General features: G+C 43.9%; 1 protein-coding gene across 1 annotated transcript in view; it reads left to right on the forward strand.

The window, feature by feature from the left end:
* Positions 1-6,747, forward strand: part of ITK (IL2 inducible T cell kinase) — a 59,086-nt gene extending 52,339 nt beyond the window's left edge. Inside the window, exons 16-17 of the mRNA XM_026510859.4 lie at positions 2,415-2,572; positions 4,259-6,747. Coding sequence (XP_026366644.1) covers positions 2,415-2,572; positions 4,259-4,330 — 230 coding nt within the window. The 3' untranslated portion in view covers positions 4,331-6,747. The remainder of the gene's footprint in view (positions 1-2,414; positions 2,573-4,258) is intronic.
* Positions 6,748-15,036: the final 8,289 nt, after the last annotated feature.

The raw sequence follows: 15,036 nt of genomic DNA on the forward strand, positions 1-15,036 counted from the left end.
AGGGATGGAGGGTCTGTTTTAAATAGCAGGGTCTGGGACTTCCCAAGGGTGGTGACCCTTGAGCACAGATCTGAATGGTGAGAGACAGTCATCCCCACTTGAAGATCCAGGGAACAGTGTCCCTGACCAAAAACCAGCAAGTATAAAAATTTGGTGTGTCCAAAGAAAAGAGGGGCACTGTCTTAGTGAGAGAAGAGTAGACAATGAAGTTGGCTGTCCGTGATAAGGAATTAGAATTTCTAATGAGTGTATGGGGCGCCTGGGTAGCGCAGTCGTTAAGCGTTTGCCTTCGGCTCAGGGTGTGATCCCGGCATTCCGGGATCGAGCCCCACATCTGGCTCCTCCGCTGGGAGCCTGCTTCTTCCTCTCCCACTCCCCTGCTGTGTTCCCTCTCTCGCTGGCTGTCTCTCTGTCACATAAATAAATAAAGTCTTTTAAAAAAAAAGAATTTCTGATAAGTGTAAATGGGCATGAATGAAAGGCAGAAGGAATGATGTTGGTATGGCAGGAAGTACTAAATATTCTGACTGGATTTGCATATCATCCTAAGCCATAGTTTGTGAGTACTAAACTATACACAAAAACGTACTGGACAAACTCTTTGATTTGAATTATAAGAAGGGTTATACTTTGGAAAGGAATGAGTGGAGTTTGATTTTGCCAAGTGTATCGACTTAGGAGTAGAAACCAGGGGAAAGCTGACTAAATCTCTTCAGGGAACCGGTTTTGAAGTCTCCCCCAGTATTTTAGAATAGCCAACTTCCGACAACCGAGTGGTTTGTAAATTTCTAGTTCTCCTAAACTGTTCCTTAAAACAGCTTCCTATTTGACAGACCCAGCCAAGACTTCGTTATTCAAATTTAAGTTAGAGAATGAATTTGGAAGAAATAAAACTGCACCAGAGCAATCTCAGGGGATCCTTTTCTCCCCCCAAGTCCGCATATAATAAGGAAAGGTATGGCTGACGTGTGGCCACTCTCTATGGGTGATGCAGCTGTTCACACTGCACCGAGCCCGGTGGCCAGCAGAGGGATGTTTGCCTCCATGGCCACTTTGTCACACTCACCTGCCAACTCTGCATAAGGCTTATTCTACCACAGGTTGTCAGCTTGGGAATTTTCTGTTGCATCTTATAATTAGAGGGCTGAGCTACAGTCCATCCCTGCCTAGGACGTGCCCCCTGAAGTGTCCAAAAATGAGACTGACCAATGGATGGAAGCGGGGTAGAGAGGGGAAGAAAACAGGAGGGGCAAGCCCGAGAAACAGAAACCTGGGTGGACGGAGAGCTTGATCCCTGCCTCGAGGCCGTTGAACTTTGTCCTGCATTTTAAGGTTTTTGCCCTAATTAACTGTGCTATTTTAAGCAAGTCAGGTGAGCTCTTTGGGCCTTACCAAGTTTCCAATCAACGCATTACAAGGTTTACATGAAAGCAATTGTTTTCAAATGAGCTTTGAGCTGCAGGCCTCAATTTCCCAAAGAAATCTCAATTTCCAAAGAAAGTCCTGGCAACTTGGGGAGCTAAACAGTCTTATTTACAGGCAGCTTCCAAATTTCCAAAACTCCAGAGGCACCTCTGGGGATCCCTTAGAAACCCTAATCCAGAGGTCTGGGCCGGGGCCCAGGATCTACCATTTGAACAAACTTCTGTGGTGATTTTTATTCAGTTGTTTTGGGAATCATACTTTGGAAAACCCTGCCCTAAGAATCTCTGAAATATGCCTTGAAAACCACCAAAACAGGTGATCTGCAAGCTCTCTTCCCGTTCTGACATCCCATGAATATATTAGTACATAATAAAATTGGGTGTGACACTTCTGCTAAAGACAGAAGAGGGAAGGAGATTAAATCACAGGTCAAAAATAGACAACCCAGGGATGTGTTTTGCTCTGTCTACACAGTATTTTTAAAAATCAAATTGAGTTTCTATTTCTAAACTCTCAATGTATGACTTATTTTTTAAAAATCAGGAAATGTGGCAGTCCCAAACCCTCATCCCCATGTGCCCTATGGTGGCTGGAGCTAAATCACAGCTGTCCTCTGAAGACAGAACTAGACCCCCAGTTCTCCACAGTCCCCCCTAGTCTCCATTATGGCACATCTCATCCACTCCATCCATTTACATGAAGTGAAGACATTTGAGTTTACATCCCCTGCAACTTTTAGTAGTAGCATTTGAGTTAGATATAAAAAAGGACTGAGCTTGAAAGCTCCTCACCACTAGGCAGGTTGGGAAATCTCTGTTCTTTAGAAATAGTACAGGCTTAAGAAGCCTCAGATGGTTTTGTATTCTCCTTCCTGAAGGTAGGGACTTGAGTCCGAATGTCAAGGAATCTTCAATTTCTCTATGTAGGCTTATTTGTTTGCTAGCTGGGAACCGCATCATTTTCTGTGCTGCCCTCACCATCTCTTGTAGGTGTGCTGATGTGGGAAGTCTTCAGTGAAGGCAAAATCCCGTATGAAAACCGAAGCAACTCAGAAGTGGTAGAAGACATCAGTACCGGATTTCGCTTGTACAAGCCCCGGCTGGCCTCCGCGAATATCTACCAGATCATGAATCATTGCTGGAAAGAGGTCAGTAAAGGAAGTGTTTTTCCCCCTACATTGTAATTGACAACTTTAGGGTCTGTCCCTTTCACTAGAGAAAGAAACTCTTTCAGCTCAATGAGGAGTGTGATTGCTGGATCATATGATAACAATACATTAACTTTGTAAGAAACTGCCAGACTCCCTTCTGAAGGTTGCTATACCATTTTGCATTCCCACCAGCAATGAAAATTTCTATTGTTCTGTATCCTCACTCCGCACTAGCATTTGTTATCAAGTGTTTTGTATTTTAACCACCCTAATAGGTACGCAGCAGTAGCCCATTGTTTTCATTTGTGGTCTCTAATGACATGTGATGTAGAGCATCTTTTCATATGTTTATTTGCCATTTGTGTATCTTCTTTAATGAGGTGTCTAGTGAGATCTTTTGCCCATTTTTTAATTGGGTTATTTGTTTTCTTGCTTTTGAGTTTGAAGTTGTCTTTGTATATTTTGGATACAAATCCTTTATCAGATATGTGTTTTGAAAATATCTTCTCCCAGTCTATGTATGGTTTGTCTTTTCTCTCTCTTAACGTTGTCTTTTACAGAGGAAACGTTTTTAATTTTAACAAAGCTCAACATCAATTTTTTCTTTTATGAATCATAATTTTGGTGTGGTATCTAAAAACCTATTACTGAACTCACGGTCACCCAGATTTTCTCCTATGTTATCTTCTAGGGTTTTCTAAGGTTCGCATTTTACATTTAGGTCTCTGATCCATTTCGAATTAGTTTTGTGAAGGATGTAAGTTCTGTGTCTAGAGTCATTACAAGGCATGTGGATGTCCAGTTGTTCTAGCACTGTCGTTGAAAACACTATCCTTTCTCCATTGAATGGCCTTTGCTCTGTTTTCAAAGATCAGTTGACTGTATTTGTGAGAGTCTGTTTGTGGGCTCTCAACTCTGTTCCAGCAATCTATTTGTTCATTCTTTCACCATACCACACTCTCTTTGTTACTGTAGTTTTATAGTGAGTCTTGAAGTTGGGTAGCGTCAGTCCTCCAACTTTGTTCTTCTGCAGTATTGTGTTGGCTATTCTTAGTCTTTTGCCTTTCCATGTAAACTTCAGAGTCAGTTTGTCAATATCTACACAACAACTTTCTAGAATTCTGATTGTGATTGTGATTGTGTTGAATGTATTGATCAAATTGAGAAGAAATGACATTTTACTAATGTAGTCTTCCCATCCTTGAATATGAAATGTCTCCATTTATTTAGATCTTTCATTTCTTTCTTTAAAATTTTATATTTTTCCTCATAGAGGTCCTACACACATTTGGTGAGATTTATACCTAAGTATTTTCTTTTTTGATGTTATTTAGCACTTACGTTGTGATGTACTTTTAATACATGATTTTATTTAATTCTTACAATTCTTATGAGATGGGTATTATTATTATCCCCATTTTACTGACAACAAAACTGAGGTTCAAACAAGTTAAGTAACCTGCTCAAAGTCACACAGCTAATGAGTGGAAAAGCTTAGATTCAAAAGCAGGCCATGTGATTCCAAATCCCTGCTGTCAACAACTGAGACCCAGTGGCCTCCAACAATACATATGGAAGCATATCTGAAAATGAGCAGAGGGCTAGTGAATTCCGGGCTGCTTTGGAATTAACTATGACACATAAGTACCAGGAACTCACAGAGTCCTTTTCTTCCTTCTCTAGAAACCAGAAGACCGGCCACCTTTCTGCAGACTCTTGAGTCAACTGGCTGAAATTGCAGAATCGGGACTTTAGCAGGACTCAGCCCCAGGCCCCGGGCTGCACATCCTGAAAGGGGGAAGCAAATTCTCCCTTCGTAGAGCATTAAAAGTGCCACCAGCCCAGAATTCCCCAGAGGCAGCTGGCCTGTGGCGCCAGTTCCCGAGTCACCACAGAGGCAGCAGCGCCCAGACAGAGGCAGGAGGCTGGGCCACTGAACTGGGAGTGACGCCAGAGCAGCAGCCATGTCTCTCTCCTTCCAGCCTTTTACCTTGTGCAGTATGCAGACCTCAACCTGCCGGCTTCCAGGCCACATTTCTTGCACTTCTTAGAGAAAAGGAGAGACACGGTAGGGCTGTGGATTATGGTTTTTATTATTATTTCCAACATGGATCTAAAGTGTATGATCGAGGGATTTTTACTTGACCCGACAACACAGAATCCCAGGATGCGGGGCAAGAGAAATGAGGAGTGTGACTCTTTTTCAAGGAGTACTGGTGACTTAATTAAGGTCAGAAAGAGGGAGCTCAGCGGCTGTGATGCTGTCAGCCGCAACTTCCTGCCGTAGAGGATGATGGAACAGCTGCTCACCTCTGAGGCCAGATATGCTGAGAAGCAGCTTTAGGAGGTTTTATTCATCGAGCACACGGCCTCCTCCCTCCTCGAAGGGGCATGATGGACCTGGTGAACAGTTCTGATCCCACGGTTGGAGATGGCATCTGGACAGAAAGAGGACATCAGATGGTGGGGAACCAACTGGTGCAGAGAAAGGCCTTAGGTTGTTACCACTCCGATGCCCACCTTTAGTACCAAGTTCCTCCCCTTCTGCATGAAATGCTTGCACAGGCATCCTGGGAGATGACTGCTTTGGAACACTGGCTCCCACTGAGGACTCCGCCCTCAGTTTTTCTGACCTCCGGAGTTAGTCCCTTCTCTGCACGCTCCCACCTTCATCAGCAGAGGGCAGCATTGTGTCGGGCAGTGTGGCCTTGCAGACACCTGGAAGCTTGTTTAGGCCCTAGAGATTTGCAACTTGAAGGTTGAGGCTTCAGGTCTCCTGGAAGTTAGGAGAGTTCGGTTCTCATTCAAACCATCTGGATGGAAAGTGAGTCAAGCACTGAGTGGGGTGCTTCCAAGATGCACAAGGCAGCCTACTGTTGATGGAGCACTGAAGTATGCAAAGTGAATACGTACTGAGCCGCAGGCCTTATCCGCAGAATTTCCTTTCTTCTTGAGTTCACACCAACCCCATGAGAATGCGTTCTTGTTCCCATTTTACAGACGATGGAACTGAAGCTTTGAAAAGCCAAGACAGCTCGCCAAAATGACAGAGCTAGGAAATGGAGAGCCCACATTGTGGGCTGCCAATGACCTTTCTTTATTTCTGTTCAACACTGCCTTCTACTGAGGATGAAAGGGATTGCAGAGGAAATAAACAGCTGGGGAAAGACACAGAAAGGCAGTAAAGAAGTCCACCACCGAGTGTTGTTTCTCCCACATAGACCACTGTGGTTGGCCGCGTAGCTCTCCAACTTGGAATAGGAACTTCTTTCTCTCATCTGTCTTCTCGCCTTTGTTAGAGTTAATGACTTTGAAGTTACCCAGTTAATTAACCCTTTGATTCACACACCCCTCCAGAGTCCTGTTGCATGAAGCCATTTATAGATGAGCTTCAAAGCAGTTTTGAAAGATCCTCCTGCAGGTGTATAAATGCTTCCTTTAATTATCAGTTCGACTTGGGGCCAGCTGCAGTATTCTTGGCCACTTTGTGGGGAAGGGTATTCCCTGGTGTAAGAGAGATTTCATATTCCTACAGTGTTCAGATAAAACTTTTAGAGAGATTATTAGATGGTGTTGCAATGAGCTCTTTCTAAATCGTGTGATATTTTGACCAGCTGGAGATTCAGATGCATAACTTGTAACTATAATTATTGTGAAACTGGCTGCCTCAAGATAAAACTCTATCATTCAGAACATGATCTTACTCAACATACCCAAAATCATCCCTGTTTACTTTCGGGCATTTTGTGCATTCTCTTGTGGAACCCTTCATTAGAGACGGTTTCTAGAACATCCAGCCCGAAGGAAAACATCAAAATTGACTGATTGCTGTGGTCTGGATTCAAATATTGCCCCTTGCATGGTATTATGGTGTTCAAGCTCAGATTCACCGGGGCCTTAACTGAACATGTTAACTCCCCAGTGTCCTAGCCTGAAAAATGGGCTTCCTGCCTGTTTTTTTCTACCCTTCTCACGCTTTGGAAATGGTACCATGTGTTCCCAGGGAATTTCCTTATCCAAGGTTTTGGTTCTAGATGCATTTTATAGATTTTGCATTTTGTACCTTTTGAGACTATTTATATTTGGATGTATTGAATATTTATTAGTGTACAGTGATTGCTAGTATGCACAATAAAAATGTTACAAATATCTCTAACCATTTATAAAGCACACATAGTTAAAGATTGGGTCTAGCTGTATGTTTTAATAAATACACTACATATGGCCTGGGTTCCACATTTGCCCAAATGTCAAGCAACCTAAAATTTCCCTTAAATACAAATGATTACATGGCTTCATGTTCCACAAACGAGGAAGGACTATATATAGTCAACATTTGTTCAACAAGTAAATATCAAATGCTTCCTGTGTTCCTATGATACACTCTGCAGAGAGCTATGGAAACAAAGATGAAAAAAAGCACAGTCTTTACATTTAGAAACTCCAGGTAAGTCATTAAAAAAAGCAGACATATAAACAAGTAAAATTATAATCCAGCAACTAAAGCCAGAACAGAAATATAGTCAAAGAGGAGAAGAGCCCAGAAAAAGTGACGGAATCTCTCAGAAATCTCTCAAGAAAAACTTCCCAGAACCTTGCTACTCAAAGTGTGGTCCCCGGACCATCAACAGCAATAGGACCGGCTTATGAGAAATGTGAATTCTCTGGCTTCACCCTGACACTCACTGAATGAGAATCTGCATTTTCACAAGATCCACAGGTGAGCATAAGCACATTAAAGTTTGAGAAGTACCATCATAGAGGATACAATGTCTGGCCCAGCTTTGAAGATGGATTATGGGTTTTTTTAGGAAGTAAATGGGCAGAAATAAGAGAAATACTTTCCAGGTAGAAGGATAGAGGAAGCAGAATGTATGGATGGGGAAGCTATTATCAGTTTATCCTCGCCGGTTGTGGGGGCGGGTGTGAGGTGTTGGCAAGGGTAAGGATGATAGAAGGGGCTAGGCGCATCGGAACGGAAGCTGTAAATCTAGATAAGGACCATATTTTAAAAGACAAAAAATGTGGGAGCTCTACCTATAGATAGAAAAGATGTCATTGAGCAAGGAGAGAAGGTCAAATCTATGTTTAAAAATACATTCTGGCAGCAGCATGGTGAGTGGATTTGAGAGAGGAACGCTGATGGAAAAGAAGCCAATGTGAAGATGATTTTTTGCCTTGTTCTGAGTACCAGATTATTGTTCATACTCACTTACTGTCATCTGCTGTGTGGGTGACATGCAGAAATTGTAATTCGGAGTTCTTCAGTCACAGTTGGACAGCGATGAATAGCTGTTCCCCTGCCTCTTAAAATCCCAGTGAAATAAAGGCTCGCTTGTATTTTTGGTGTGCTGAGCTCTCCCTGTGCCTTTTAGTTTACCAAATGCCCACGTCCACGGCAGGAGCCAGTTCATGCCCCAGAGGACCATTAGGCACAAGTGAAAACACCTGTGGTTTGGGACACCAGGGTGGCTCAGGCTGTTAAGCGGCTGCCTTTGGCTTGTGTTAGGATCCCAGGGTCCTGGGATCAAATCCTACATCAGGCTGTCCGCTCAGCTGGAAGCCTGCTTCTCCCTGCTTCTCCCTCTGCCTCTCGCTACCCCTGCTCGCGCTCTCTCTCTCTCTCTCTACTCCTGATAAACAAATAAATAAAATCTTTCTGAAAAAAACAAAAGAAAAGAAAAAAGAAAAAGAAAATGCCTGTGGCTTCTGCATGGTCCTTTGTGGGACTCACCTTTGGGCTTAACTCCCGCTGGGAAATGACCCGGATAAGAAACTCCTAAAGCAGTTGGATGAACAGCTCTGCTTCTCAGAGCATTTACCTTGCAGAGCCCACTCTCCCTGGAATCTCCCAACACACAAGTCCACCACTTTGAGGAAGAAACGGGGCACAATCCATTCAGCAAGATGGGCAGTGTGTATTTGTGTGTGTGTCTGTGGGTATGTGAGTGTGTGTCTTCAATGACTTTGAGACTCACTCCAAGTCATGATGTGTCCTTGCCTTGTGGGATCACAGAATCACACAGTAACTGTTAGAAGGAGTTTTAGAGATCATTTATTTACCTCATAAATAATAGTGATCGATTCACCTGACATTGCCTGGCACTGTGTTGGCCGTACAAGATGAATAAGATATCTTATCAGTTAGAGACCAGACACTTCACATTCAAATTAAGATAATTCAAGGAGGACTTATTTATGAAAGGATTATTTAAAAGAGTGTGGGTCAGGTTGAGGAGAACCACAGAAAGTAGTACAGAAGAAAATAACAGCCAAGGAGCAGTTACCACCTGGAGGCCTCAAGAGACAGGAGGGGAAGTGCTCTTTTGAACGTGAAAGCAGCCAGTCACCTGGAGAAGGGTGCCTTGAGAGGAGAGGACCTTTAGTAAGGAAGCCCAAGGCAACATCACAAAGAGGAAGCCAGGGAAATAAATACACCGACCCCACTCTCCTCCCTTACCCCATGAACTGCCAGGGCTTCTTGTTGGCCAAATCCAACCAGAAGCCAGAGGACAAGGAAACTGTAGCAGGGCCGTCCACAGAGGTAAGTCCCCAGGGGAGAGAGCAGTGGGTTTGGAGAAAGAGACGGTATCTAGTACAGACACCAGCCTTCCTATAAGAAGCCCTCAAGCTAAAAAAAAGTCCAACACATAAACAAATACAGTTGATGCTTATTATTTACAGCTTCTCTACTTGCAGATTTGCCCACTCGCCGAAATGTATTTGTAACTCCCAAATCAGTCCTTTCATGGTCATCCGTGGCGTGCCCCTGCTGGCGCCGAGAAACCTGTGAGTTGCCCTACCCGCACATCCCCAGGTGAGGGGGAGAAGGTGCTGCTCTGCCTTCTCATTTCAGCTCTCATTCTGTAAACAAGTATCCTTTTCGAGGTCTATTTAGTGCCATGTTTTGCACTTGGGTACTTTTTGTTGGTCATTTGCAGTTTAAAATGATCCTTAAGCCCAGAGCTGAAGTGCCATGTAGTGTTCCTAAGAGCCAGAAGGCTGTGACATCTTTTTCCAAGAAAATGTGTGTTAGATAAGTTTCGTTCAGGCATGAGTTATAATGCTGTAAACTGTGAGTTTAATGTTAATGAATCCATAGGTATATTAAAGGAAGTGTTTTTTTTTTTTTTTTTAACACAAACGTGGGTTAAAAAAGGTTTTGGAGATGGATATGGATAGCTCAGTAGATGAAAATGTTCTGAGCAGAGGCTCACAGGAAGCTAACCCTATACTTCCCCTAGGAGCGATGGTTCAGTATTCACTCATTCAGTGTCCATGGTAACTTTATAAATAGGATCACCTTTGATTGCAAATTGCCGTCGTACATTACCCGATGGAGCAGTGGTCACAATATATGAGAGCATGTAGAGTGAAAACACCTGAGGGATCAAGGAGGGCTTCACAGAGGAAGTGATGTTTGAGCTCTCCTGAAGGGTAAACAGGAGCTCCCAAGGAAGAGAGGGTCTGGAAGAACATTTCAGGCAGAGAAACCAGAATAAAATGAAACAAAACAAAAATACATCTTTTTTTTTAAAAGATTTTATTTATTTATTTGACAGAGAGAGAGACAGCCAGGGAGAAAGGAAGCACAAGCAGGGGGAGTGGGAGAGGAAGAAGCAGGCTCCCAGCAGAGGAGCCCGATGTGGGACTCAATCCCGGAACGCCGGGATCACGCCCTGAGCCGAAGGCAGATGCTTAACGACTACCACCCAGGCGCCCCAAAACAAAAATACATCTTATTCCACCTTCTTCCCTTGCATTATTTTTCAATTAGGCCTGGGAACCTTGAGGACACAGGCAATGGGGCTAGCTAGCATGGTCACAGGACAATCAGTTGAAGGACCTGAATGACTATGATTCTTCACCACCCAGCTTCACCTCTACCCACACCCATCGACACCCATCTATAGCTATGAAGGAGTTTCTGGTCCCTTTCCATTTGCTCAGACTGATTTTGAGTACAAGTGCCTATAAGATGAGATAAACTATACAAACATTCATTTGCTTTTCTCTTTTGGATATCTCAAAGCACTTTCCCATCTAAGATGACGTTAGATTTCTCAGCACCTTTGGGATGAAAGCAGGAGTGCATGGTTCCCAGCAGACAGAAAAGGAAAGTGATAGACAGCATGCCTGAGGTTATAAAGCTACTTGACAAAGGTGACATTAGAACTCAGATCTCCTTCCAGGTCCTGCATTCTTCCTAGAGATCACACCAAAATTCCAACCATGTTAATAATAATCATAACAATAAAAGCTTGTTTTTGATGACTCTGCTTGGTGTGTTCCATTTATTATTTCATTTAATCTTCTAAGAACCCAAGGGATAGATACAATTATGATCATTTCAGTTTTACAGAAGAGAACAGGGCTTCATAAATTAGGGAAACAATGCACGGTCCCCCAATTAATGAGTGACAGAATGGGGGCTTAAAGCCAGACCTGTCTGTCCCCAGATTCCATGCTCCCAACCATTCAGTGGGGCTGATTATGGGGCCACCTATGCTAGCCTCTGACACTGGGCCCATTGTGCCTCAGCTCCGTTGCTGCACTTCTGTTCAGAATATGCTCTACAGTCCTTAACAGTTCTTATCTAGAATTATTGTGTATACAATTTGTTTAAATAACGATGAAATGTTCTTTGCTGTGAAGTTATGTATAAAAGATCTGACCTTCAAGGGGGACCAGTTCCATAGAAGTTATGAGAAATGAGCAAAGTGAGAGAAAGACAGCATGAAGGGGGGACATGCATTTCCAAATGGCCCAGGAAGGAGCTGCAATCTTTCAGCAGCACACCAGTCGTCAATACTTCATTTGTAAAATAACAGGGCTACTTCTTAAGATTGCATGAGGCTTCAATGAGCTGATCCATATATAATACTTAGCAAAGAGGCTGGCCCCAAATAAACATTTGATAAATGTTAGTTTAAAACATACGTTTTAACAAATTATTCCAGATTCAAAGAAGGAAATAGGCAACCCAGTTTCCTATGGAGAGACCTGGGTCTGGGTCCAGCCGGCCTTGGGCAACCCTTCCCCTTTCTGGGCCCCAGTTCTTTCATCTGTAAAATGAGGCAACTTTAAGCAAGTGCTCAGGTTTTATCTAATGGACAACATCAATTGCATAACTGACCATCAAGTTTCTCTTTTCCTGCTAGCTACATGCACCAAGTGTGTGAGCCTATTGTACGTAGCAAGCCCATTGCACTTAGAAACTTCTTTTGTATTATTCACAGTTTCTCTCCATCTCATACCCTTTTCCTTTGTTCTTTCTAAAAATTTGTCATTGAGGGACAACTGAGTGGCTCAGTTGGTTGAGCTTCTGACTCTTGATTTCGGCTCAGGTCATGATCTCAGGGTTGTGAGATCAAGTCCTGCATGCAGCTCCGTGCTCAGCCTGCTTGCGATTCTCTCTCTTCCTCTCCTTCTGCCCCTCCCCCTGCTCACACTCACGTGCTCTCTCTTTCTCTCTCTCTCTCAAATAAATATATAAATAGATAAAATCTTTAAAAAAATTTATTATTACCTAGGGGTACCTGGGAGGCTCAGTCAGTTAAGTGCCTGACTCTTAATTTCGGTTCAGGTCTTGATCTCAGGCTGGTGAGTTTAAGCCCCGTGTGGGGCTCCACATGGGGCATGAAGTCTACTTTAAAAAAAATTATTATTGATTCTAAAACATTTCAGTCATTATTGTTAATTTTAGAATTTATGTTTTCTCTCTCCAGAACCAATTCTTATACCCATTCCAGATACTCTACTATTGGTTTCTATGAAGCAGGGTCTGTGAATTTTAAATGGAGATCTAGATGTCCTAAGTGACCTGAAACTTTTCTAAAAACAAGGCAATGTCGCCACACATGGAACCACAGTGCGTGGGCCACAGCTTAGCAAGTGGCAAAGCAGTTTTTCGCCTGATAGCTTTGATCCTCTCATTGCTGATGGCGCAGCCGGGGGTTGGAGGGAAGCATATCTGAGGGCAGTAGGCAGATGGCTACACATTTTACTGGCAACATGTAAGCTAAGTTTTACTTTTGATTATTCGTTCAACTCATATTTACTGAACTCCTATTAAGTACTAGTCTCTGAGGAGGTGATGAGAAGCAAGAAAGACCCACCCTTATCTCTTAAATTTTATGCTCTAATGATGGTACGCAGGCAACTATGTCAGCAATCCCAACACAGCACAACAAGGGGGATGATAGAGGAAGCCCAGGGGGCTCTGGGAGCATAGATGACTAACCCTAGCCTAACCCAGACGTGAAGGGAGCTTGAAGGAAAAGAGAGGTAAGTGGACCCCAGAGGGATGAATAGAATTTAGGCAGCAAACTGGGGGCAAATGCAGAAGCAGAGGGGAAAGGGGGATAGATCATTCTAAGCAAAAAGCCCAGCTTAGGTAAAGGCCAAATACAAGAGTGAACATAGCACATTTGGGAAACTAAAAGACTGCTTTTAGCTAAAAGCATAGAGAGCTTCTCACAGCAGAAGAGACTGGAGAGGTAGATGCTAGATCATTAAGACACTTGTGGGCCATTAGTTAAGGAGTTTGGGCTCCATACTGAGGACAATAGGGAGCTAGTGAAGTGCTTTAAGGACGGTATAGAGGGGGAAACAGGTGAAGTGACTTGCCTAGGGTCACTTAGTTGCAAAGCTGGGACCAAAAGGCAAGCCTCTGGATTTCCAACACAGTGGTTTGAACAAACCACATTGCTTCCCCTTAAAAGCAAATGGAAATCAGGGGTCAGGGAATTATTTTTGCCTAAGATCTAACCAAATATATATGTAATAGTCTTTTTGTTTCTTTTAAGCAACTTGCTCTTGAAAGGTGAAAAGACAGGGAAGGAACAACAGGGAGAAATATGTCTTCCAGAAATCTACAACATCCAACATAGTGTGCCCTTTAGAATGAAAATCCAATCTCTCTTGTTACATATTTGTAATCACTGACACTCAAGATCCTAAGAATCACAGTGGAAAATGAAAAATTAAAAAAGAAAGGGAGATAAAAGGAAGGAAGGAAGAAGGAAGGAAGGAAGGAAGGAAGGAAGGAAGGAAGGAAGGAAGAAGGAAGGAAGGAAGAAGGAAGGGAGAGAGAGAGAAAGAAAGAAAGAAAGAAAGAAAGAAAGAAAGAAAGAAAGAAAGACTGAGTTCAGTTTTGAAAGCCAGCCTCCACAAACACCTCCACAGCTTTCTCACAGGGACAGAAATGTGTGTGTGCACATATATATAAGTCATCCTTTCTGAAAAGGCAATTTAAATTAGAATGAGTGATGTAACATCAAACCATAAAGGATCATGAATTCTGAATGTTCGTGAAATGGTGTGAGATCAGTGAGGGCAAAGATTCCACAAGTCCTATGCCAGAGACTCTGCTAATATGGCCCCTCTATAAATAGCCCCTAACAGGAATAGCTACGTGATTAAGTATAAATTTGTGGGCCCCAGGCAAACATTTCAGAAAGCTTCCCTTGCGACAGGACTTTATCTTTTATATCTATACACACTTTAAAATGTCTCAAATGCTTTCTAGTGTCTACCCGGTGAGGTAGGAAGGGCAATGACTCCTCACATTATAGATATGGTGGCTTCTCAGGAACCGACTGTTGAAGTGACTTGAGTAGGGGGTCTCAAGGTTGGATCTGAAGGCCCACCAGGCTGCAGCTCCGTGAGAGCCGTTTCTTCCGCCAGCCCTGAATGGCAGATAAGCCTTGAAGAGAAAGGTGCCTGTCCTTTCAGGTTCCTCCTGTCACCATGTATGTTCCTTTTTGTCCATTAGGCAATTCTTCCTGAAGGAAGTTGAGGCAGGTTCCTGCTTAAGAGATGGCAGCTTCAGGGATTTGGCTCCAAGGAACTGAGAAAGTATTCCTGAGCAGAGGCGCCGCACTGGGGACCAGACTCAATTGGTGGGAGTCCCCTCTCCCCAAACCTCAGCTTTATTTTCCATCCCTTCACCCAGTTTCTTTCCTTCACAGAACTTCCTCCAGCTGTAACTGCACATTACTAGGTGAATTTATGCTCTGTCTCTCCTGGTAGATAAGAAGCTCCAAAAGGGCAGTACACCAGTGCATACTCAGCTCCTGGCACGGGGCTCGGAACAAAACAGCTGCTCAATAAATATTAGGTAGATAAATGAGCACTTGGAAATAACGTGAGATCGATGAGATCCCAACCGAGCCCAAAGCTTCCGCCCTCCCACTGCTGCAGGTGTGGCTCCCAGGCGCGCGAGACCTGGGGGCAGGGCCTCCCTCCCTTCCCCATCCCGAGAGCAGCGCGGCTGGCTGTCCCGGGGCAGCAGCCGGGGTGCAGGTCGGGGATGCGCCGGCCGCGTAGAGGGGCGCACCCGGAGCCCCACGCCGCAGCCATTTCCTGCTCTTTGTGTGACAGCCGCCGTGGCGGAGGGGCCGGCATCGCGCGCGGGGGAGGAGCCGCGACGGGCGGGGGGCGGGGCCGAGGGCGGGGCT

Source organism: Ursus arctos, unplaced genomic scaffold (genome assembly GCF_023065955.2).
Source record: "Ursus arctos isolate Adak ecotype North America unplaced genomic scaffold, UrsArc2.0 scaffold_15, whole genome shotgun sequence".
Classification (NCBI taxonomy): Eukaryota; Metazoa; Chordata; class Mammalia; order Carnivora; family Ursidae; genus Ursus; species Ursus arctos.